The sequence below is a fragment of the Falco cherrug genome, chromosome 6 (genome assembly GCF_023634085.1).
Source record: "Falco cherrug isolate bFalChe1 chromosome 6, bFalChe1.pri, whole genome shotgun sequence".
Classification (NCBI taxonomy): Eukaryota; Metazoa; Chordata; class Aves; order Falconiformes; family Falconidae; genus Falco; species Falco cherrug.
The window spans coordinates 65881677-65908973 of record NC_073702.1 but is presented as its reverse complement, the minus strand read 5'-3'; the positions used below and the strand labels follow the sequence as shown (position 1 = coordinate 65908973).

The 27297-nt window shown below is 39.8% G+C and overlaps 1 protein-coding gene across 1 annotated transcript in view; it reads right to left on the bottom strand.

The window, feature by feature from the left end:
• The window catches only part of SESN1 (sestrin 1), an 85169-nt gene extending 57960 nt beyond the window's left edge, over positions 1-27209 (bottom strand). Inside the window, exon 1 of the mRNA XM_005445719.4 lies at positions 26496-27209. Coding sequence (XP_005445776.2) covers positions 26496-26777 — 282 coding nt within the window. The 5' untranslated portion in view covers positions 26778-27209. The remainder of the gene's footprint in view (positions 1-26495) is intronic.
• Between the last annotated feature and the right edge of the window lie 88 nt (positions 27210-27297).

Genomic DNA, 27297 nt, shown 5'->3' with positions numbered 1-27297 from the left:
TACCACCACTGACAGTGCAAAGATTTAAGAATGGAATTTTTAATATTGGTTAAGCAACACTAATGATGTAGCAAGGCTAGTCTTTTGAAAATCTTGAAATGCTAATTCTATATAAAGAAAATAAAGGTGCTTATTCTAAAGCTGATTGGCAATTTAACTGTTACCAATTATTGCCTTTAGCCATATTTAAATTTAACAGAAGCAAAAACAATTATTCAGGGTGGGGAAAAAGCTGAACTTGAGTTTAAAAAGCCTTCTGGTAGTCAGCTTCCCTTGCCTTTAATCCTCCCTCTGATCTATTTCCATTCTCATTCTCCTATGTATCTTTGCCTCTTCTTCCTGAAGGCAATAACTCCTATAGTCAATACTCCTGTATTTAGTGCTTGTCCAAACCCTTGTTACTTGATAAAAACCACAAGTTCCTGCTTCACAAACTAGCTTGTCACAACCTTCTGGTTCTGTATGCATCTCATCTGAACCACAACAAAAGTTGTATGTATTTTCCATATAATTTTCTTCCCTTAATTTTTTTTTTTTGAGAGGAAGTAGGTTAATGAGTTCTGATGTATTCAGTTATGCCAGACACTTACTCAGCTGGAACATTCTCCAGCAAATCTCTCATTCAGTTATGGCCTGAAGTTATTTTACATAGGACTTCAGAATGTTTTAAACCCTTAACTTTCAAAAAAAAAAAAAAAATCCAAGCAAGTTCCAGACCTATTTAAATTTATTTAAATGAAAAAAAGCCATAACTAAAACATGATCAGAAATACTATCTTGATATTTACAAAAACAATGAAAAGCATTATTGCAAGTGTAAATAATATTTTACAGAGCAGACATAAAACCAGCTTTAAAATAACTGCTTTCAGTAGAAGCTGAAATCGGTACATCATAAAAGCTGGAAAACAACGTTCAGCTCCAGTTAAGATCCAAGAAAAATGCCCATAAAAATAGAAACAACAGATCTAGACAACTCACAGACTTCGCTGTGCTCTGGGGAACAACAACAAAAAAAACCCCACAACAACAAAACCACAAAAAAAACCCAACCACACAAACCCACAAAAACCTGAATTCATTCCACTCATTTGGGACACGTACGAAAGCTGTTCCAAAGAGGTTAGCTGTGTTTGCTCAAGTTTATTTGGATATTAAACGCGAGATAAAAGATCTCTATGTGAAACACCAAAGCCCGCATCTCCTCCGCAGGCAGCGCACCGCCCCGGGGCGCTCCCGGCCGGCCAATCACAGCGCTGTCGCGCAGCGCTGCCGCCCTCCGCGCCCAATCAGCGCCCCGACGGGAAACCGGCCCGGCCGCGGGTCTCGGCGGTGCCGGCGGTGCACGGCTGCTCCCGGGGAGGCGGCCGAGCCGTGCGGTAAATCGTTCTATTTGTTCCATCTGCTGTGCTATTTTAAACAGCTGCCGTGATCAGCCTGGCACCCGACATCAAGTACACGTGAATTTCATAAGACAAAACATTTATGTAAGTGAAAACATGGCTTAGATTTGTCCTTCGTTCCCAAACTGAACAGTGGGAACTTCAGCGAGGAGCTGCAGAAATTGACTGTTACTTTGTATCTACCTTCCGCAAAACACAGAGCTTGATTTTACACCTTTGAGAAGGTCATCTTTGCAGTCATACCAGATGTCAAGATGATGGCATTCTCCACCTTTCTTCCTCCTGCTAGCCCCACTTTGCAACATGACTTGTAAGATGGCAGAAGTAATATGTAATCAGAGTATGTTTATTAGACTATGCCCTTCAAAAAGGCCTAACTTGCCGTTGTGCTAGCATAATGTCTGCCAATCGAGCCTGGCCCCAAAGGTCACCATTTTAAAGGAATGCTTTACAATAAAGCCCATTATCGATTTCTAGCTGAAGAGACTAGTAAATATACTGAGACAAGCAATGGGTTTGGTTGTTTGGGTTTTTTTGTTTTGTTTTGCTGTCATTCTTGACTTAGTCAAGTTCATGTTTTCTGGCCAGATCCTAGTATGGCCAAATCCCGATTTCCCTGATACTTTCAGTATGTTGTTCTTTGTATCCTGACATATGGCACAGCACTGCTGTGTTCTGCTGAACAGCTTCCTCACTTCAGAAAGCTAGCTAACGTTTTGATGGCCAGAAAAAAAAAAAAAAAAAAAAGCTCAGTGTCTTGATGAGAACATCTACCCTACCCCCAAATTCAAATGTTTTAGGATTCTAAGAAAGGAAAATGCAAGCACATGTGAAAAAGACTGTAATATGGTTATTTTCACCTCCTTCTATTTCTCTCCCCTGTCTTAAATTCAGTTTCTTTGGAAGTTTGAATATGTTTAGCCACTTCTGAATTAAAGCAAAATTAAAAGTGAAGTGAAATGGCAACAGTTAACTCATGCTACCAAGGTGTTCTCTTTTGCTTCACCAGTAAGCACTAGAAAAAGTGTCAAAAGCCTCTGCACAAGCATCTTGAAAAAGACTTATCAAAACTTGGGACACACACACACGCCAAAAACCTCCATACTAGTACACTTACCTGCTTTCAGCTCTTAGAGACGTATCTTAGATTTATGCAGATGCTACTAAGTTGTTATACTCTGTCAAGGAACTGCAACACTACATTGTGACATCCCACAGGCTGACAGTTTTTCTTTTGGGATTTCAGACAGTTAAACATTGTTTGCTTTATTTCCTCACCCTCGCCCACCTTCATGCCCTGCCTTAGCAGTACCTTCTTCTATTATGCCGTGTGCAGAGGGATGCATTGCTACAGCCCCACATCCTGCATAATGCAGCTATGTACAATCTGAAAAGACTGCTATTGATATAGGCCCGGTATGGTATATGCTTTATAGGCACAAAGAGTTAGATCCTGTCTGTACTGTCAATGCAGAAATCAGTAATTTAATGTAGTAAGTACCAGTGGAACTGAACAGATGTTTAAACAACATGTTGATTTCCTGACACATCAGTTGACAGTGTAAGATACTATAGGAAAATAGTAAGATAATGGCAAAGCTGTAAGCAAGAGCAATGAGAAGACCTGATGACAGACTAAAGAAGAGAAAGGGTGAATGGAGTTCAGTTTAGGATATACTATGGTTGTCATCAGATGTAGACATTAATTTGATCTATGCACAGACAGCTGAGACAGTAGAATCTGCAAATCAAGACACCAGAGATTGTCTATCTCAAAGAAAATTAATAGGGAAAACAATGATGAGTTCAATGGTGTACAGTAAGCATTAAAAAGGCTACAACAGTAATACCCTGCAAGTTTAATTAACACTGACAATGGATTCGAACAAAAATGCTACAGTTAATCTGCAGTTCATCTAGGCATAAAGACACTTACTGAATGGATTTTACCATTCATATTGCTTTCATTTCCAGTACCTGCCACTCTAGTATTTGCAGGTTCCACTTTCCCCTTCTGTTCACTGGCTGTAGAGCTTCGCAAAATGATCCTAACTGCCAATATTCCTGCGCCTTAGCAAGATATATGCTACTTCATTCCAATAACACAATCTGATTTGGCAGTTGACACAAAATAGGCATTAGTGTTATGATTCACTACATGGTTGTCTCAACAATCTAACTTGGAATGACCTTCTTTCTCCCTGCCATTTGGTAATCAGACTATTAAAAGGCTAAAACAGGCAAGAAGGTTTCAAAAACTTTTTCTGCAGAAATATCCATATTCCACAGGGTGCTTTTCAAGGCCAAGAACACCAAGCAATCAGCCAGAGGTGCCCAAAGTGTAAAGTGGTATTTATTACATTTACTATAAGTTATAATTTTTCCTTGTATCTTTCCCTAATGCCCAATAAAGACACCCATAACAAAGCTCTAACTTACTGAAAAATACTGCTTTAGTTTTAAACATATCCTTAAACCTTTCTGTCCCTACAGCCTTTATGGAGTATTGAATTTTCCTTTCCCCAAGTGTACCAGTGAAAGGAGATAACACTGAACAACCTTCAGAAAATCTTCCTAGCTTCACAAGCTACTGTGTTCATTCCCCTCACCAACCTAAACCTTTTGCTTTCCCACTACAAGAACAGTAAGTAGACTTCATCTCTTGCTCCAGCTCAATTTTCATAGAAGAAAGCAAGTAGCATACATTACAACTTCTGCTCAGCTCCAAGCACTGCTCCACCAGAACCAACGGACAAGGCTCTGTCTGGCTCTAAACCCTTCTGAAGCAGCAAGCTCAAAAGCCTGTGTCTCCTCCAAGAGGCTGGATATTGAGCCAACTTCTAGACTGTCATGAACTGAAAACCACATCTCCAGTTCTACCCTAAGTAGTAAGAAAAGAAATTACTAAAATTGTTAGAGCTTGGACCATATTGTTATTCCATGAGAGCCTAATACCAGAGTCTTTTTTTCCCCCCTGTCAGCTTATAATGTAACTCTTTCTAAAAGCTGAACGCACAAACCAGCACTTGGACAATGGGTACTGTAGGAGCCCAAAGAGCTTCTTACTTTTTCTTTATATGTCTGCCATTCCTGAACTCTGGTCCCGGCACAGGTCTAACTATACTCACTTAAATCTCTATAAATCCCCCCTTTCCCAGCCAACTGGGTCTAATAACCCAGAAGGTCTGGCTGAGAAAGATCTTAAGCCCTTTAATGGAGCAAATCACTGTGTGATGGATTAATAAACATACATTTTTAGGCTGGGAAGATTCCCAGATTTCCAACAGGGAGAAATCAAGCACTAGCAGTGGATCATTACACAAGCACAGTCTCACTAGACTCCACTTTGCAAACACTGCTGCTTTCCCTGGTTCCATACGCTAGGTGTAATAATCCACTGTAAAGGACTGAAAGGAGTCTCTCCCTCCTTCCAAGGACACCGGTAACAATCTTAAAAAGAAAGCTAGGTCTAGGTTTGGTTTGTTTTGGTTTTTTTTTCCTTTTTGTTGCTTGTTTCTCCATTTGATATTTTGAAGATTAAAACTCCACAGAAGAGGGAAGGAATCACCACGAAGGAAGCCTGCTAACCTGACAATGGGCCACACTTCAGTTTTAAGCTAGCTATTCCAGAAACAAACCAACCAACCAACCCACACCATTTTGAAGTTCCATATTTAAAAAAGGCTTCGGCATTCATAAAGGCTTTTACAACTAGGAGGTCACTAAATAATCACCCCAGCAGTTGTGTAACTAATTCATGTCACTTGGAGGAGGTGGGGGGAAAACTACTAGCCCAGTCTTGTGGGAAAATGGGGCAGATGACCATCATCTTTAATCTACTGCCAACAGATTAAACCAATAATTGTCTACAGCACCACTTGATGTTTTGCATTTGCTACACTTCCTTCCTTTCCAAAATCTTTTAAGAAAAAGTTTTGAAGATGATGGAATATGCCTTAGCATGCAAGCATGCTTTAACACAGAAGGCAAAGTAAACATCAGTAAGAGCTGTTACCAGAATGAGTTCACACAACCACAAACAATCAATTTACCAGTCTTGTGAGTTAAACCTTGTCACTTCAACCACAGCAACTGACAGCACATTCCCTGCTTGACATGCTTTACATGGCAAATCAGACAAGTCAGTTTTTACAGATGAGCTTCTCAGAAGTTCACAGTAATTTATTTCACATGCAGTCATGTGAAGTTACCCTAAAATCAGAAGGCCAGAGTTTGAAGGAAAGTGTTGCAGCACACCCTGTGAGTTCAGCCACAGACAAAGACTCAGTTGCTCTTCAGGTTGTAGATTTTCACAGTACTGTTCACAGAACCTCTGGCATGTCAGGATGCTTTACCGCCATCCACTATGAGCAAGGTTCAGCTGCACATAGATCTATGTTTGCATTAAGTTCTGTTAAACAGAGTTGAAGCACAGTGTTGCTAGAAGCATGTATTTAATCTCTTATTGTTTAATATAATTAGGGGATGGGGGAACAAAAAGGCCTCTGCGCATGCAATATATGCTATTATGTCATCTAGTTGCATGTTTGCTAAAGGCTGACTTCATTTGGCCTGAATATAAACTTGGAAGAACTTCAGGTTCTTTTAATGGCAATTATCTAGTTCCTGTATAATACAGTCAAGTGAAAAAGCTTGGCATGGGAAAACTTAAATAGCAACAACAGTATACATTTCTCTTCAAGAAGAATTTAAGCTTCACCGTGTATTAAACTCAGCACAGTGTACACTACTTGTTGATACTGTTTTCCTCTTTCTCCAGACTGTCTTGCTGATTCTGTAACCCTATTTCAACCACTTAGCTGCAGTAGTGCAGGTTACACTCATCTTGTTGCACTCAGGTTTTGAAACCAAATTGCAAGTCCACCTGACACCAATTATTTCCTTTCCAGGTGCCAAACTGTACTACAAAGTCTTAATGCAAATAACAGCAATATTTTAAAGAACTGTTCTTTTTTCCTTTAATGGAAACTTCTAGAGCTGAACATTTTTTCTCCAAAATTAGAGATAAATAAAGAGAAAACTCACAAAAAATATTCAAGAGACATCCAGTTCTTTGTCAACTTCGACTAAGAGCTTGTAGAGCCATTCAAGTATGAAGGAAGAATGAACCTACAGTGCCCTCAGGTGTGAGGGGGTGTGAAGTGGAAGAAGTCTGGAGATCTACTGGGAAGAGGAAAGCTCTCGAGCCTTCAGAAAGGACCCTCACTGAAGAAAAACATGCTTACTTGTACCATGGTAAAAAAAAAAAAATTGCCCTTATGCATGATGAGCAGACTATGTGCTATAAACAGGTGCAAGAAACAAATGACAAAACATTTCCACTTTCAACTGCCTGTCCAAATGCTTGTGAGCTGCAAGTTTCATGTTCATTCTCACCACAGGAACACAACAAAGGCAGTTTTGTTATCTAATGTAGAAGCCTTTAAATGGCATTTAAAGGAAAAAGTCCTTTAGTGGAACATCAAATTTTACACTGAGACAAGTCCAATGATGCTCTAGACAACACCACTTCCTCAGCACCAGAATGTCTTAGCAAAGATCACAGTAGTCTATCACCAAGGAACACAAAAGTTACATTTTTATTATACTTATACAAAAATTGAAGAGGGTAACACCTTCACTAGCATTCACAGAAATGTGCAAAAGTTGGAAGCCACCTAAACTGGCCAACAGTAGACCTTCAGTCTCATGTGTCATTGTGCTAGAGCTTTCTGCTCACCACCAAAATGCACCTGCATCTATCTACTCAAGACCACAACCTCAAGCCCAGAGACTGGCTCCACGGTTAGATCACTTAAACAAGATACAGGCCAAGTTCAAGTCATTATTAAGCCTGAGGTGATTTCATCTTCTCCTCCCTAAACAAAGTTAAGCTATTTAATGATCACAACACTGTCAGCACCTCCAACTGCTCTAGTCCTGCTTTACCTGCAGTCTGTAGGATGTTCACTGGCTCAGAAACAAGAGCAAAAGCTAGTTCAATTTTCTAAACTCGTGAGCCTAGGCATGTAAGACACATGACTTTGAATCACCTCAGGCAGAAAAGGTGCTGAACCTGGAGTCCTCAACTCTTTGAGAATGCTCTAACCACTAAGCTATTACTCAGGAGTGGGAGGGGTAGCTCTGGTTTGTTTTGTGCAAAGCTCATCTGATAGGTCTTCAATAAACACACTCTGAGAACACCATGTTCTGCAAGTTCTGAGAGGAGATGGAGAAGAAAACATTTAATCTCTGGATCCAGAGTGAGCTTGAGCATAGGTGTGGAACTATTGCCCACTTTCAAAACTGCAACACTGATGAGGTTCTGCCTAGATGTTCACTGACTTTACCTTACAGTGTCTGAAGGATCCTGAGTTCTGAAGCCATGAGTTTGGGCATAAATACGAGCTTTCTGAACTCAGTTAAAGTCTTTGGGCTGCAGAATTGCCTTTCAGTGAATCAGTGAAAACCAGGAGCTTTGTCTTGCTGTATAATTATCATACAGGACAGAGCAAACCCCATGTCACTAACTGTAAGTGCCACAAATCTTAAGATACTTTATTGCATTTAAATTAAAAAAAAAAACACAACACCAAAAAAACCCCACCCAAATCCATAACCCTGCACTATAAAAATATCAAGTTTGCAAAGCAAAGCATTCTGATGACAGTCTACCTAGATGATTCCAACTTTTCTATTATAGGGAAAACTTCTTCTGTTTGGGTTACCTCTTCCTACTGTGCCACCTGTTGCAGAAACTCCTCTTTTCATTGTTACTGAGGCATGTATCACAAAGAAAGCAGGGACCAACTGGTCACAATCATGATCTAAATGTACACCAAGTGTCAGAATTACTATTTAAATCATCTGCAGGAGGCTATCCAATGCATACCCAGAGCTGTAAGTAGTAGTATAGTATTGCATGTGAAAATGTCTCAAAAGATATAAGCCGAGTAACTCTTTCAGTTGCACACATATCACAAGTGAGTTAGAAACATAGAATGGGTTGGAAGGGACCTTAAATATCATCTGGCTCTAACCCCCCTGCCATGGGCAAGGACACCCTCCACCAGACCAGGTTGCTCACAGCCCCATCCAGCCCGGCCTTGAACACTTCCAGGGATGGGGCATCCACAGCTTCTCTGGGAAACTTGTTCCAGTGTCTCACCACCTTCACAGAAAGAATTTATTCCTAGTATCTGGTCTGAATTGAAACAATTTGATGAGTATTTTCATCTAAGAGGCTACAAGCTCCAAGACTTCCCCGCCCGCCCCCCCTCCCCTTCGTCTTTAATTAGATAGACCACCTATGTCCTGATGCATTCTAGCCTGCTAGTAAAACTTTGGGGATGCACTCTGCTGGGTCCTTGCTACAGCCAGAGGTAAGGAAGGAGAGCGCCCTTTCAGCTGGAGAAGACCCTGCCATCAAGTCATACAGCAGGAGAGAAGCTAAAATGCAACACAGCAGCCACAAAGTTTCACCATGCAGGGTCCCTTTTAGCACGCCTGAGCAAGTCCTTTGTCATGGGTCACAGCCACAGAGCAAATAATCTAGTTTCTTCTAGCAAGCATAGGCTGCCAGTGACAAAGAATTATCTTTTCCACTATCGTAATGGCGTACAATTAACAGTATTTAAATAGATTTTTTCAGCCTGGAAAATGCAGTAGTTTTACTCTGTTTGTAATAAAGCAAAAAAGTAGCTAACAGCAACACGTGATTTTGCTTTACAGATAACACAGTTCAGCAGAAAAATTGATTTTATTCTAGAGGTAGCTTAAACACATTCACTGATTTTGTTTAATATGAGCTAAAAAATTCCAAAACATGAAATGTCACAGCCCTCTCCTCCCAGCTAGAATCTACTCTTTTGTGATCTTCAACTTAGAAGATTAGTTAGCTGCCATATGCTAATTTAAAATTCTTTATTGTTAAGCTCATAAATAAAGTTAGCAGTTATTCACCGAAGTTCTCTGACAATTTCATTTCCCTGTTTTGCTAGATCCTTCTGAAAAAGAAAACAGACTGATTATGGCTGTTATTTTCTGCTAGTACCTATTTCAGTATTTTCTGATAAGACTGGGCAAAGTCTACACCATGGTCAGCAACAGAAGACATCATCATACATACTGCAGAAGACTACTTTCCTTCACAAACCTTGGCTTTTTGACCCCACTTGTCTCAATTGTTAAAACATCACTATAGTTTGGTAGGGTTTTTTGTTGCTGGTTTGTTGGGTTTTTTTCCTAATAGGTGGGAATGCATAATCCAGTGTTTAGAAGGGATGAATTCTTGCTGTATGTGCATACTTTCATTTTTGTTTTTTAAAGACATATCTGTGCAAAGTCTTGATTAACACCGCAGAGATCAAATCTGGGAAGCTTCAGTTGAAGATAAATTCCTTATAAAACTGAGATACTGAAAAATCAGTAATTAAAATAGAAATAGGCATGCAACTTGAGTATAGTGGTAAGCATTCATAACTAATACATGAAGTGCTACAGTGCTCTGGTCCACCTACAAACTTATTCATGCATATGCCTCTTCTCCCTTCCCCACAACTTTCATACCTAGGTAGAAAAGTCACTCAGTTACTAATTTTTGAAGAAAACTAGTAAGATATCACCACCAACAAAAAATACCTAAAAACATGCCCCATCTCAAGAAGCTTTCAGGTTACTATTCTGTAACCAAAAATAGTAAGTTTCAGGACAGTAAGTTAAGGACAAAAGTTTCATTTTTCAGGAGTTTTAGAATTATACATTTCAATTTGCAGTGATGTTACTTCAAACAAATCAACAAATGGAAATAAAACATGAGACATGAAGTCTCCCCCAAGTGTTCCTTCAAATTCATTACAACTTTTCTGCAGTGGGTGCATCAGCTTCAGTTAATTTAGATGACCTACACATTAAAACAAACCTGTGTAAGAAACAAAACGATATGGATACTATCCAAAGAAGATTGTTTGCTCCAGTACAGCTAGAGATCTAAAAAACTACTATTCCTGTCTCCAAGAAGCCTAGCAGAGCTGAACTGCTTGTCGTCTCAAGACTGCTACCTGCTATTAAACCCTTCCCATGTAGAATGCTATGAAGCATGCTCAAGTGAGCAAGAATATCCTTAACCTAATATAACTGTAAGCACTGGCACAGGCTTTATCTATTTATTGCTATGGTAACTGGCACACCTGGTAGCCCACAATCAGTGAGCCAATTTGATCCTAAAAACACTGCAGCTGCATTTATATATTACACTTAACATCCTAGGACCTGCTAAAAGGTACACCACCACACAAATACAGTGTTCTTCTGGGCTTGATCTGGCATATCCAGAATCTCTTCCTACACCTCTCTATTCACGATGTAACTTCTCAGATTAAGAGACGACTGTGACTGTCAGCTTGGCACAGTGATCACAAACCTTAAGGCCACACAAGGTCCAGGAAACCTGAAACCTGTAGGAGGAAATACAAAATTGTTCATTATAAAAGGAAGTACTAATGCTGCTTTGAAATAGAATCCTGCGGCAAGGTATCAAGATGCTTTTGGACAGACCAATCAGCACACAGCTTCAGTCCCGCAAACACATGTATGCTTCACTGTACCACACATGAGCAGTCTTGTTAATTCATTAAGCAGTTGTGAATTTTTTTCAGGATAATGTCAAAATTGGCTGTTGTACACATTTTTGATTAAATACCTGCCAATTATTTTTCATCCATAATTCTTTGATCATCAGATGGCAATAACGTAACTACCCTCATAAACACTGCAAATGTGACAGTAAATGGCCAAAACACTATTGCTAAGACAAAAAATACTCCAGTTCTTGGGGGGGGGGGGGGGGGGGGGGGGGGAGGAGAAGCCATCCACAACAATCTTTAATTAAACAGATTTGTTTAAAATCATAATAAGGATAATAAGGGATATAGGGATACAAACCTCATCTGAATAAAGAAAAATCTTTTTGCCCTTGTGGTATAAAAAAAATTCTGACCTATTTCTGTAGCACAATATAATTTATTATTTTCCCCTCTCCAAAAAAAGATCCCAGTAGCTGAACTTTATAAACAAACCATATTTGTATGTACTTCATCCTAGGTTTCTGAATTTAACGTATTTAGAAGTGTTCTAAAAAGACACAGGAGATAAATAGTAAACATCTTGATTGGCAAAATTAATTTTAGCGTGTTCAAATCTTCATCAAAATCCTTGCTCAGCTCACCTCATTAATCCAAAAACTGTATTACAACTACTTAGTTGGGTAAAATCCTTCACCCTACCTCAGAGGGCCCTAGAAATTTCCTCACCACTTTGGCTGTAATATAAGCACTTTTGCACTGAGACAAATTAATTTCACAGCAGCTGGACAACTGCTATTTTTTCCTAACTTGAGGAAGTTTTAAGGCCTCGGGTACTTATTTCTCCATCTGACATCCTGTCAGTAAACAAAACCTCCAGGGACCAAGTCAGGTCTCTTATTTGAGATGAGTCAGACCAGGTTTCAAATTCTAGTTCAGTCCAGATCCCACTCATGCTTGAATGGGATACTCATACATCCAAGGCAAGTGTTCTAAGATATTTAGTTCTTTAAAGAAAATGCACAATTTCTACTGCTTGAAAAGATCTACTTTGTCTCTTCAAACTGCCCTCTCAAGTCACTGATCTGAGAGGGGCAAAGCACAGACTGAGATGAGAGACCCTCATGCACATAGTTTTTGGCTATTCTAAGCCTATTTTTCTTTCTACTCTTCATGGGATTTTCACTTGTTACTGAAGAAGCCTTCCTCTTGAAAGCACTTTGTCAAAAGCAGTACACTTGCACAAAAAAATTTTTATTTGGATACACCAGTCATCTTCAAAACAACCAAGCAAACTCTAAACTTCACTTTCTAAAAACACACCAAACTAGTAGAAATATGGTGGTGGCTTGACACTAGATGCCCACTAAAGCCGCTCCATCACTCCCCTCCTCAGCAGGACAGGGGAGAGAAAATATAATGAAAGGCTCATGGGTCAAGATAAGGACAGGGAGACCACTCACCAATTACTGTCATGGGCAAAACAGACTCAATTTGCAGAACTTAATTTCTTACCATTCAAAGCAGAGTAGGATAATGATAAATAAAACCTAAATCTTAAAACACCTTCCCCCCACTCCTCCCTTCTTCCCAGGCTCAACTTCACTCCTGAATTCTCTTCCTTCTCCAGAGCATCACAGGGGGGTGGGGAACAGGGGCTGTGGTCAGTTCATCACAGCTGTCTCTGCCATTATTTCCCTCTCAGGGGGAGGCTCCTCACACTCTTCCTCTGCTCCAGTGTGGGGTCCCTCCATCGGGAGGCAGTTCTCCATTAATTTCTCCAGTGTGAGTCCTTCTCATGGGCTGCAGTTCTTCACAAACTGTTCCAGCATGAGTCCCTTCCAGGGGATTCAGTCCTTCAGGTACAGACTGCTCCAGCATGAGTCCCCCACCGGGTCACACCCTCCTTTGGGCATCCACCTGCTCCATCATGGGGTTCTTTACAGGCTGCAGGTGGAGATCTGCTCCAGCGTTCCACTCCATGGGCTGCAGGGGGACAGCCTGCCTGCCTCAGGCTTCACCATGGGCTGGTGCCTGGAGCACCTCCTCCTTCACTGACCCTGTTGCTGCTCTCACATATTCTCACTCCTCTCTTCTGACTGCTGCTAGTGTTGCCCAGTACTACATACTGTCTTTTTAATACATACTGTCATTAAATACACTGTCCTAGAGGTGCTATCACTGCTGCTGATGGCCTCGGCCTCGGCCAGCAGCGGGTCCATCTCAGAGCCAGCTGTCATTGGCCCTGTCATACATGGGGGAAGCTTCTAGCAGCTTCTCACAGAAGCCACCCCTGTAACCCCCTGTTACCAAAACCTTGCCATGGAAAACCAATACAAATACAGAGCCAAGGGGGAGTGAATGGACGGACAGGGGACGGACACAACCCATTTTTTATCCATGTTTTGTTAAATAACCTGTCCCACATATTTCCTAGACTTATTTCTACTACAAGAGAAACAAAAAAGATTGTTATAAGACATTTCTAAAGCTTTATAATTTGCTTCAATATCCTCTATAGGATTCTCTCCTGCAAATGGCTCTGGATTTCCAACTCAGACCATACTCTTGTAAAGACAGAGTCATTATCCTATCTAATTAAGTGAAGGAAACCAACTGCCAGACATAATAGCCATTTCTCTTCTCTGTTTGCTTAAAATAATCAGATTGTTGCAGCAGAATATTATACAGCATGCTGGTTCAATTCCTCATTCATTCTAACCTTCAGAATCGTTAAGAATTCCAGTAACTTCTTAGGAACAAGCTTCCCCTTGCCATCTCAAAGTCTCAGGGTTCAATACTTCCCAAACAGAGCTCAGTATTCAAAAGCACAAACTACATAAGAGGAATCACTCATTTTAAACATAAGATAGCTTACAAATTCTATTACCCACATTAAGACTGTCTTAATCTCTAAGAGACTGAGTCCTTGATTTCAGTGAACATCAGAATCTACTGTTGTACCAGATAAAGGAATCATGTCTCAAATGGGGCCATTAAATGATACTATCCATGCCTTCTGTTACTTACAGAAGAAGTTATTCTGCATGATTTTATCCCTCGTAAAAATCCCTCCATGCTATTTCAAAATTAAATAAATAATGCTTGCCTTAAGAACATAGTTAGTTCTTCATTAAATTGCCTGCCTCTTACTATATTGTATATACTTAATAACAACTTACAGCATATGCTCTTTCCAGTTTGATTTCCATTTACGTTTCTTGGAAATATTGGACAACAAAGGAACTCTGCGTTTTTTTACAAGTCCTACCTAGTTGAATTGTCTACTCTGTTATTTGTAAACAAATATTCAAGAATCATATACAGCAAATATTTAAAGATTAGTATTAATTTTTCTGCTGAATTTATAGTAACACTCAAGATGATACAGATTTATATGTTTTTCTGTTACAGAATCAAGAAGGTATCTCCTTACAGCTGCCTAGATCAACTACGTATAAAGAAAAAAGTTTTTTGTAATATAATTTAAGCACATAGTATTTTGGAAAAATGATAGCATACCCATTTAGCGTCCTAACAGAACTGGCATCAGATTAACTACTTTCACCATCAGCAAGTGACAGAGGATCTGTCTCTGTTGCAAATTCGTCCAGCTGTAAACAGAAAGGTAAAAGAAAGACCACTATGAAATCCTATGTCCAACCCTACATAATTCCAGTCAGTTCAGCACTAGCGCAGCCAAGGTGAGACTGTTACATCCAAGGGGCTAACTCACAGCATATTTACTTGGCAAATCTAGAAAATATTTTGTAGTAACCCAGAAGAAAGAGTATCTTTCTCTCTAGCCCATCCCTTCACAATAACAAGCTATTTAGCAACTGTACCAAGACAAATTTTAAGCCATTCCAGACAATGCCAAGTACCAGCAATGGCCAGATTTCTGCTTTGGCTGGACTGCTACTGCACAAGAGACTGGGAAAACACACAGTGAAGGTCACCATCAGATTACCACTCTGGCATATGGCCCACTTGATCTCCCAACTGAGGCATCTTCCTGCCAACTTCAGTGCGCAAATAGGAAATAAGCAATGCAAAGTATTACTGCTATAGAATCTCCACATACAGACCAGACTTCATCACACAGGACAGAACCTTCAGAGAAAGCTTCTCAGGCTGTATAGTAAGCATTTGCAAGGTCTCTCAGAAATTTCTGATTAGCTGAACTGAGATGAAATGACTATTTGAACTGACACAAAAAAGTTCCAAGTCTTCTTTCTGGGATACAGACTGAACAGTCCACTTCAAAGGTCTATTTTGTCCCCAATTTTTCCTCCATAGTCATGTGACTCTACAGTTAATATTAACTGTAAATGAAAAATTTACTTTAAGTTTTCTGAGGAAAAAAAATTGTATTTTTGACCAGTATTTGACCTTAATGCCATTTCTGTTTAATTAAACAACACTGTTACTGACTTACATGTCACTACAGATCCATTTAGAAATCTATCAATATTAAAAATTGAAGTCCAAGAATCTTTCCTTCTTGAGTGAACACACTGACCAGAAGAAAGGACTTCTTGCCTTGCTTCATATGTAAGTTACTTCTTAAGACTCAACAATTCTTCCAACTGGTCTGCCCCCTACATAAAATCTGGTATTATATCTCAGAAGACATGTTTAATTCTGAAGTCATCGTTAAACAGACAATTAGTGGGTGTACATCTAGAAAAATCCTGTTTCTCAACCCTATCAAGAACAGGTTTAAAAGATGATATTTACAAAGAATAAATTCAGATGTTAAGTGCTTCAGTTTTTTTAACCTCAGGACATCTTCCCAAGTATTTTTTAGCAACTATTTTTTTTGAGGGAACAGCAAGTCATTCAGCTTCCACGTGAAATGTTTAGAAGAATCTCAATTGTCATAGCACGTTTTTAAGCACGTGCATGAAGATTTATTACTACCAGGAACTCCTTTTGAGCCATGTGGCTACCCTACCCCAGAGGATATAGGAACTGTACTTCCCCCCAAAACCTGCAAATCTGTGAGACATACTGCACTGCTGAACCCTCTAATGCAGGCCTCTGGCTCAGAGAGGACAAACATAGGTGCAAACCACATACATGGGAAGCACACCACAGCCTATTACTATAAAAATAATTTTTCACTCAAAGCCCTATGAAGCAGCCATATTTTCCACTGCCCTTAGGAGTAATGATTTGCACACTGAATTCAAAGTGTATGACAACTGCATTTCCCCCAACACTTTCACCAGTGTGAGCAAACATACTAGTTAATGAAAAAGTAGAAAACCCACAAATAGTCTATGCTTCAGTATCAGCTATTCACTTAATGCATGAACTATAAAGAGTCAACCTTTAGAATCTAAAATTTCAAGATATTTTACATTGTGCAACACAAACAGTAAACACAGCTTTCATTCCTAGTGAAATCTTACCCAAAAACTTGAATCCTTAACAGAAAGGCCTAACACCAAGTAATGAAAGAAAGAGAAGCAACATTTGACCTTCCCAATTTACACATACTCTTCCAACAGATTCCACACAATTTCAGCCAAGCAGAGTTGCCACGTTCTGAAGCTAGAAAAGCAGAACACCAGAAGCCAAGATAACAATGTCTTCTAAAAGCCAGACAAAAACATTTCCATTTGGCTTCTTTTCCTACATCCTGAAACAGAATAGTAGCAACAAAAATGTCAGAATTAAACTTCTTTTATAGAATGCTATTTATCCATTAATTGCTAGGTAAATACATGCTGCTGTTATAAACATACCTCTTTAAAAAAAAAAGTAATCTCAGTGAAGTTAAAATGCTTCCAAAACCTTTTCTGCAACACAAGCTGGAAGGACAGAATGGACACATATGAAGTTAGGGCAAATACTAAAAGCAGTTTTGTCCTAGTAAAGACTTACCTTCGTAACATGATGGGCTCCAGAAAGTTACATGCATGACAGCTGCCAATTATTTAGTACTGTTAAATGGGCATATCTGCACTCAGCATTAACTTAAAATTCAGAGAAATAGAAAGTTTGAGAAAAAAAATTTCCTCATTTCAGTCTTACTTCTACATGGAAATCAGTGCAAATGTAGATTAGAACTAAAATTTAAATAAATGGAAAATCCAAACAAACAGTTTAATCTCAATGGAATGCACTGTTGGCAAACAGGCTGCATTTTAAAGCTAAAAGTTTTGTTGCACCAAAACACCAGGAACAGAAGAGGCTCAGCAACAAGCTGTAACACAAAACAATCTTCAGAAAAAAGGTTACTCTCCCTCCTTCAAAAAAAATCCAAAAAGCACACAGGAAAGGCTTCAGAGCTTTAAATAAGTTTCCATTTTCAAGTTTGTTCCTCCTTTGAACAACTATCATACTATTCCATGTTTATTCTCTAGGAGTTAAGGAATTCTTAACTAAAATACCTATTCCACAATAATAACTTTTAAACCAATTCAATAGCAAGCAAGAATATCCAAGGGAAAAAAAAATTAACTAAGAGGTTGTTACACCTCAAGGCTCAAAACTCAGGCTCACAGAGCCAGTCACATATTTAGGTAGAAAACGGACGTGCCAGAGAAGACCTGCAACTGAGAAAAATCTTATTACTGACCAGAAAGCATGGAAAAGTGAAGAAAAGGTACAATTTCTAATCAATTTACAGTAAAAAACAACCACGTTTTCAGAAGCACTGTGCTTTCCTTTAGCACAATGCCTTGATTGAAAGTAGGTTCTTGTAGTTGCATAGGCGGCTTATATCAGATTACATGACGTAAGTAGCAGCATGCATTCTAGCAACACCTCTATTTTAAAAATAATACTAGCCCAATGTATTCTGGGGTAATATTCAGCACTAGTACACAACCCTGGGTGACACTTTTGACCCAAAATGACTTGAAAGAACAAGTTTGGTTTCTACATAAAGCTGGAGTAAGGAAAATGGTTAATGGTTTACTAGGTTTAAATAGAACTAAACCAGTTCACCCTTCCAACCCAACTCTTGGCAGCAATCTGACCTAAGCTTTCTGGAAGAAAACAAAGAAAAAAAAAAAAGTCAAAGTAATTGGAAACATCAAGAAAGTCATAAACAAGAGAAAAGCCACCACTTAACTGTTTGGATTTAATTCATGTATGTAGATCCAAGTGAAGATTTCCATGTTTCACTTGATTTCTGGAGGGAGAGCTAAGCGTCCCCACCCCCTTAAACTGTAAACAACTTACCAGAATAGAAAACCATACTGACAGCAAACCATATTTTTGGAAATTTAAACACTCAGTATCCACAGGAAAATATACTCAAGCTTTCAAAACAATTTTTCTGTCCCACAATGGTATATTCAGTACTTTTCCACTATGTTTATTTTAAAAGGAGAAACCCTGACCTGAAGAAAAAGTGTAAGATGACAAAACAGCAAGCATTTCTTCAACATTCACTTTGCGCTTGTTACAGTGAGACAATGTAATTTTCTTTTAAACAATGTACTTTGGTCAAGCTAATGGAAGATATATTATTTTACATAACCTAGGAGTCCATACATTATTTTTTTACTTAATACCTTGCATATCATACGCTGATTTCTAAAACCTTCCAAATTCTGTGCTTTTCACTTCATTTGAACACCTCATCAAGATGCATAAAATTTCTCTGTATGTAAGCAAAAAGCATCCAGATACATACCAACATCCCAAAACGAAGACAGTTATTTACATACTAAATGGGAAAACCAAGATTTTTTTTTTTAAAAAAGAACACAGAAGTAGATTTTTGGCAACTGAAAGTAGAGCAGAATTTTAGCAAAATCAGTGTAGAGAGGATCACTGCTACCCATACACCATTAGTATCAGAGTGAAAAAAATAATTTAAGATAAAGGACTAAGTTGACACTAGAATACATGACTGTAGACTGGAAAGAACAGTCTCCAGCTATGAGTTAAAAGAATGGCCAACTTTTAGAATTACCTGTTTCTAGAGGTAATTCTAGAACAGAGCTCATGACTTAGCAACTGCTAGATCAGAACAACAGATGCTGTTATTTACAAAATGCATTCAAGTTGAAGCATTTCTGGTTTCTATAGATCTCTAGATACTAACTTCCATGAAAAAAAAAAAATCAGGAAATGAGTCTTTATATATATATATATATAAGCCACCAATGCACACCCTACAGTTGCTTACCACATTAGTAAATAAGAGATGAGGAAATGTTAGTGTTTGATTTCTTCAGCTTAAAGCATGTCAAAGCAGCCAAAAAAAAGCAACCAAGCCAATATTATCAAATGTGTGCTTCACTCTTGACTTCTTTTGAAAATAAAAAGTCTAGTTACAATGTCCTGAAAATCAATTCAGCAGAACCACATAAACCCATAAGTTTACAGATCAAGTTATCCCAAACAATTATAAGAAAAAGTTGACTAAGCAAAGCTCATTTCCATACAAGAAGAATGGCATACAGCTAGCATGGAAAACTATGGAAAGGCTCCAAACATAGAAACAGCATTAGAAGTGACCCAGATACCCTATTTTACATCACTTTGAGAACCTCCACTGTTTTCAAGCAGTTCTTTATTCCAACCAAAGACATTCTCAGGGTCAGTCAATTCTGTAGTTGACAAGTTCAACAAAAGAAAATTTTCCTTTGTCTCTCCTAAAACAGACTGAAGCCTTTAGAAAGGAGGCAAGTAGGCTGAAGGAGGGAGGAGTCAGATAAGGCAATCTAAGGACTATTGACAATTTAAGTTTTTAAAAAAATATGTTCACACTCCTGCTTAGAACATTCCCTGGCACGTCAAGATTAAGTCTTCTCCCTTAACTTCTCCAGCCAACCTCGCCACATACATATGATACAGACTCATCATCAGAACATGTTTACAGTAAATACTGCAGAGGTACAGTTCTTTTTGCAGGCTAGCAGAAGCTGTAAATAAGCCTAATCATTTAAGTACAGCATGTCATTACTTCAGTATCTCTCCCGATATTGAGAAGAGCAAGAGTATCTGAACACCATAAAAGTAACCCTAACAGACAAGTGTTTCCTAAACTAGCAATCTTGCAGTGACGTGACTTCTGAAGGCAGCACCCTACAATACATAATTAAACCCATTCCACCTAATGGCTGGAAGAGTCAGAACATACTTCTGCTCTGAACTCACAAAAAACTATGTTTTCATTCACTGTACATAAGAGTACTATGGGAAACAAAGCCATTTGGAAACTGGCATTTACAAGGAGACTAGTCAGCTTCCAGAAGGATTAGATTCACCACCAGCAGTAAGGATACTATATTTAAATTCGTAGACTTGAACAGACTGCAAGTTTCATCTGAGACACCTTTCCATGGTGACTGACCAACAGTAAGCATCACAGGACAACATCACTATCATGCAATAGGCCACAGTCAAATTAACTTGAACAAGAAAAAAAAAAATATCCCACAACCTAACAGACGTGCCTAGCTAGAGACTTCAAAGTTCACTAAAGTTACTTCTGTTGTGCAGAAAGGCTAAAGACTGAAGACAAAGTTATGAAATCATTTATCAAAGATTACACCAAACGCAGATTAAAGATTTGGAAAGTTAGCCAGTCTCCTGTAACACCAGTCATCAGGATAAACCATTTGAGAGCAAGGAGCATATTTGAGTTTCACTCCTATTACTCTTAACAAGCAGGCACCACAGAACTCAGACGTGGCACATACACAAAGCAAAGAGATAGTGAACTCTACTGTGAGAAAAATTTAGCAATGAAACAGAAAAGTAACTCTTACTTTATCCTTTATGGACATACACAGGGGAACTACTACCTCCTCTCCTGGCAGAGGCTTTTTGTCCCACACGCTGTGGCAGAGGAAGAGGACAGGATGCCTGCTCTGGCTGTGACTGGAAGTCTTCCCATCCTTTCTGGATGCTCATTTAATTTAAATCCATACAAGTATTTTGCCAGGATTTGGAAAGGTAAGGGTACTCCCTTCCATATCCACTGCCGCACAAGCCTAGGTCACAGACAGTGCCTGAAGGTTATAATACAAGAGGATATAGATAGTATGTTGCTGCCGTGACCCCTCTTGTTAGATGCCATAGAGCCCTCTGCAAACTACGGGGTTCTGTTAGATTTATCCACTAGAACAACAGACCTAAGAAAACAAGGAGGTGTTCCAAGTCCTTGCAAGCCCACCTGCTGCTTTCCAGACCACAAATTCCAGTGCTATGTAACTGGTAAATATGGTCTTGGAGATCAAAGGGAAAGCACTTAAGAGAGTGTGTGTCCCCCCAAGCAGTTACCAACACAAAACACAGAAAGAGAGGCTGGAAGGAAAAATCGTCAGTTAGTAATGTTCTGCCTTTCCCAGGGTGAGATCAAATAAGCATGTAACTCCTGCCTGACCTTTAAGAACAGTTTAGAAAAGATTTTAGTGATGAACGTGACCAAACAGTCTATGCCACTGCTTTGCTATCCTAATCCTTGAAATTTTCCCCTGAACGTCTAACTCAAGTCTTGCTGGAATTTAGATCAACTGATGTTTCATACTAGCTCATGTTTCTCTTCTTTTTGCAGCAGTCTTTTCATCCCCTCCATCCCCATTTATTTGGGAACATACTGTCTTAGCCTCCTTCTTAGCTGATCATACCACCACCAATTTCTTCAAACTTTCTTCACAAAAAATCAGAGGTCTAGAAGATATCATACAAGCTCCCATTAACCATTAACATATTTTTAAATTCTATGGCTTCTCTCTAGTATTCTTACCCTCCTTCCCAGCTTGTAATCTGCAATTCATAAAGTGCAAAACTTGATTAATCAAGATCATGCTGTACAGGACCTTGTAGAATCTGTACCAGCACTTGCTACCTGACATTGCTTACCTTCTGGGGATGATTTTCCAGCTAATTTTACTCACTGCACAGCAGTTTCTAGATCATAATTCCCTAGCTTATTAATGAAAATATTATGTGAATATTGAGGACGCCAGTACATCAACATACTAACATTACAGCACCACAAGGCCTGTTACTCCATCACAGAAGCAGAAATCAGTACTGGATTTAAACTATTTATCCTGGATAAGTCTGTTTTAGCTGTTGCTCAACCTCTTTTCTAGGCACTAAAAATGTGTTTCGTCACTGCTCCAGTATTTATTCTTTGAGCTAAAGTTAAAATTCACTGGTTTCCTCTTAGCCCATACTGAAGAGGTATACACCATTATTCTTTTTTAATCTACTACTTCACTGTCTTGAGATTGCTATCCACTATATGAGATGGCTTCAGCTTGTTTATTTGGTTTTTTTAAGCACCTCAGACTGAATTTCATCAGGCCCTACCAGACTGAAAATATGTTGCTTATCCAAGTAACCTACAGTTTTGGCACCCTCCTCCTCCCAAGCCTAGGAGAGTACTATTTACACTTTTATCACTATATAACTACACAGGCTGGATTCACCATTTCAGAGAACATTTCAATCACCTCACCATTATATTTAATCCATTACTCTCTGAATCTTTTATTTCTTGCTTTCTTCCAATAGCCCTTTTAGCTACTCTCATTATGTCCCAGTTTTGTTCACATATCTTCGTGCATTTCACGTGCATCTTCAGCATACAGATACCCATTTTCTGTATGTTTCTTGTGCTTACATCAATGAAGAGATCAACAGAGAACAAAGCTCTTTTTTTGTTATGAATTTTCCCCTTCAATGAAAGTGTTTCCTACCACTACATCTCAAAGAGATTGAACAGTTTCTTTCTTCCTTATATTTGCCCTCCCAATCAAGCTTTACATGTCAAATTCTAAACTTTTTGACATTTGTGGGTTTTATTCTGCTGTTCTGTCATCCTTTATGCTACAGAGGTTAACATCTTGCCACTCCTACAGAACCTGCCTCCCATCTATGTATTCTCTTTGTTAATCTAAAAGACTGTTTTTGTAAAATTACATACAAAGCAATATGTTCTGCTCAGTCTCTTCCAAAAGATACTAGACTGTTATGAGTTTTAACTAGCAAATCTCATACTTCCAATGATTCCTCTCCAGCTACTGACATACACCTTTTATTTATAGTCCAGGCACATACATCTGATTGATCTAATTAAGGCTGGGCAGAATACTTTCAGCAATCATGTGTTAAAGACCTTCCACTGCTTTTCACTTCCCATATATTTGTGTCAGTGTGCAGACACCTAGCATACTAGGTGGAATGACCTGCTGTTCTACTAGGTCATAAGCAATACGCTTATGTGCAAAATACTGCATATGCAAGAAGTTATCAAAAAACTATGATATATTTGGGGTTTTATCTCAAAACCCACTCAAAATATTTTCATATGCAAACATTCAAACTCTTTTCACTTTGTTAAAGCACTGCAATTGAAATACCATTAAAATACTTAAAAATACATATATTTGGTCAAAGTTACTTTAGTGACCTTGCTTTTATTAACGAAATCAAGAGAGTATTAATTAGAAAAACGGGGGCTGGTCTGCAGATACTGTCTTTGTAATAATTCCTACCAAAAAAACCTTGTCTAATCTAAATGAGAATTAGATATATTCTCTTAGGCCAAAAATATATATATTATTATACATAGAAATATATAAAGCCTACAATAAAAAACTCATCCTGAATATAAGTCAAATCAACAGGAATTTACATTGAGCAATAATTTACTTTTATAGATCCTGATACAGGTGATACTATTTATTAATAATAGCATTAATAATACTATTTATTAATAGCAAAGAAGAAAGTTACATATTTAGGATTCCACCATATTTCAGAGAAATTTTTCTCCAGAAAGAGGAAAAAAAAAAATAGATGACAACAAAAAATGGGCTTAGAGGCATGCCATGCTGGCACACAGGCTGCTGCCAAGCCTGCAGCTTACAACTGCCATATAATGCATTACACCAATTCACTCCAAACACAAAGCTGCAAAAACACCAGCAGTATAGATGGCTCATGCCGAAGTATCTGTTGACCACCCCAACACACAAGAGGGCACTAGCCCAAGAAAGAAACAGCTATCAGGCCACAGGGAAAATTCCAATATTTGATTTTCTCACTGACTATCCTGTATGCAGGGCAGAAAGATGAAGAAAACACATTTTACAATTCTCCATTTCATGGGAAGGGGAGAAAAAAGTATCAGTCCAGGCGCAGACTACTAGTCCAAGTCAGACCGTCCCACAAGAGAGAGGAGGAGGGCAGCACCAGTTTCCAGGAGAACTTTTGAGTTCAGTTGCCTCTCCTGGCCTTGGCTCTATGTCATTTAATAACTTGACAGGGAATAAGGCTTAAGACAGCGTAACAGTACATATTGCTGTGGACTCAAAGATTGTTTCATATCCCAAGATAGGGAGCTGAAGTAATACAAACGAGCCTTTTAGTATTGACACTGTTCTGAACAGAATTTCACATTCTTATGATATTACTAAACTACATATAGAATCACTGCTGAAAGCCATGAGTTCTATGGGATAATTATATTTAATTTAATAGTTTACTTTATGCTTTATCTGCCATCTTCATTGCAGATATTTAAATAAAATTCCTCCTGGCCATGAAGTCAACAGAAAACCATTTCATGCCTGACAATAGTCTGCAGCATCCAAAATCGAAAACTTGGATTGGATTATTTCTTCCACAAATGCTGATCCAAAGATTACAACAAAAATTTTCATTTATGAGTACAGCCATAAGAACTTAGACTTGCCACTCTACAGTCATAGAATATAGAATACTTTTCTCTCAGATCTACTCCCTAAAAAGAAAAGTTACAAAAGCAGCTTTTAAAGATTTGCTTAATGTATTTGATTTTATTTTGCTTAGTTTGTTGTTAAACCTTTACTGCAGCTTGTGTGTAAACAACTGGTCTCACATTTGTTATATCTTTCAGATTTTTTTTATTAATCAAGCCAGCTACAACCATAGGATGTGAACCTGCACTCACTCTATCAAGACAGACTTAATTTCCGCCGGATCGTTTTGGCCTATTTAAAAAAAGCAAGTAACAAAGTTTCTGAAGACGACTCATAGTTCCACATGCAGTAACTTCATACATAAAAACCTAAAAGGGAGTCCTCCAGAGACTTATGTGAATGATTACCACCTGTTTGGCCTTTGAATAGCCCAATAACTTGAGCCTGATGAAAGCAAGTCTTCCCTTAGCCGTCTGTTCAGTGACTCATCATTCTCACTGGTAACGGGCTCACTTTTAACAGGGAAGATGCCGATGCAGAGGTGCCAGATTAAGTTTCCAACTCGAATATTCAAATTGGGGTTTTTTTGTCGTCATTTTGTTGGTTTGGGCTTTTAATGAAAAGCAGTAACTGTCAAACCTTTGATACAGATTATTTGTTGTATTGATAGCTTCCACTGACAAAATCTGCTTAGAGAAAAATGCCTTATACAGCCCAAACTGTATAAAATATAAAATACCATATTTACCACATTGCACACTATTGATGAGTTAGACAAAATAAACAGAGCCTCTCTCAGGTTCAATAATCCGAACCCAGAATTTATCTGAGCGACTTCAAAGTAGGACAGAGCAAAAACAGATCGATATGCAAGTTCCTTTAAAACACTTACATATGTGTATTTTTAATATCTATTATAAAATATAATGTTTATATATGATACATATATGTGTATTGAGTGCACATATAAAATGTTTATGTATTTTTACACCACCACCCCCCGGTTCCCCTATATTAAATTATTAAACCTGTTAAACTTTAGAGAGAAAAAGCATAATAATGGCAATCAGGCAGCTAACTCCAAGCAGTTTTATGTATGCACTTGTGATTAAAAGAATAATCTGAATTTCCTTTTCCTACTCTGCAGCAAGTAGTATTTTTAACAGTGCTGCTCAGCCCGTTGATACAAGCCCTGTATCAGAATTTCAAGACCTGTGCAAAAACTTTAGGTGAGCAAAAGAACTGCAACGCAATAACTATAATTAGACTGTAACAGTGGAAGAGTACAAAGAAACATTTATTTCTGTTAGCATAAAAGGTCAGCAAATGCAATCCTCTACTGGTTAGACTGCCTATGAGCTATAGAAAATAATATGAATCTCAGATTCCAACTGAGAAACTGTTTACCAATAAACAACAAAAAGGGAACTTTGACAGGCTCTGCTTTAATAGCCTTGAAGCTCATATATCTTTTAAAAGCTGAAAAACTTCCCATACCGATTTATATTTTTAATTGACAGCCTCGAAAACGTTAATACCCAAATCCTTCCCGCTTCTGCATTAAAGCCGACTGGCAGTATCACAGCACTGGTCATACAGACTAAAACTAGAGCATTACAGTTTGTCGTTTTAGCACTTCCTTCGGGATGCCCCGACGATCAGCCACTTTTCCAGCCATTCATCGCTAAACCTCGCTGCCGGATTGCGCTCCGAAACTTGGCGCTTTTCCCCCACCTTTTAATAACGCTTTCCCAAATGTTTCTTCGCCGAGGGTGCCCTGCGTGGGACCGGCCCTGCGGCTCTCGGCCCCGTCCCGCAGCGAAAGGTGGGGCTGCCCCGCTTACCTGCACCCCGCTGAGGATCGCCTCGCTCTTCTCCCTCACGTCGGGGAAAGGGCAGCGCTTGGAGAGCATGAGCAGGCGGGCCAGCACCTCGCTCAGCCCGTCGCGGGCGGCGGGAACCAGGAGCCCGTCGGCGGCACGGGCAGGCGGCACCGCCGCCACGGGAGCGATGGTCTCGCTGCGGCGCAGAACGGCTTGCCCGATGGTATCCAAGGCGGCGGCGCGGGTGGCAGCGTCGCGGCTGCACAGCCCGTCCCAGCGCACCTCGCCTTCCCGCTCCTCCATGGGGCCGTCCGCCTGCTTCCCCACCGCCGCCTCAGGAGCCCCGGCGCGGCTGCCCCATGGCGGGCTCCCGGCAGCCGCCAACCCGCCCACAAAGACGACAAACGCGGCGGCGGGCGGAGAGACCGCTGCCTGCGCCGCATGGGGGGCAGGGCGGGCGGGAACTCCCTCACCCCCGGCGGGCGCCCCCGCCAACCGCCGCCCACCGACGCCGGGGCTGCCGAGCGAGCAACGCTGCTGGGGCTTCGCCTCTCCCGGCGGGGATCGGGGCAGCCACCACCCCACGGCGCCAGCGGCTCCTCCTCCCCACCCCAGGCATGGAGGGAAGGGGACGGCCCCCGCCCTGCCTCTCCGCCACGGCGCGGAGCGGCCCCCTCAGCCCTCCCCGCCGGGGCCGGGCCGGGCCGCGCCGCCACAGACCCTCGACGATCCCCTCAGCCGGGCGGGGGGGGGGGGGGGGGGAGGAGGCAGGGGGAGGAATGGGCAGGAACTAGACCCGCCCAAAACGGGGAGCCCGCATGAC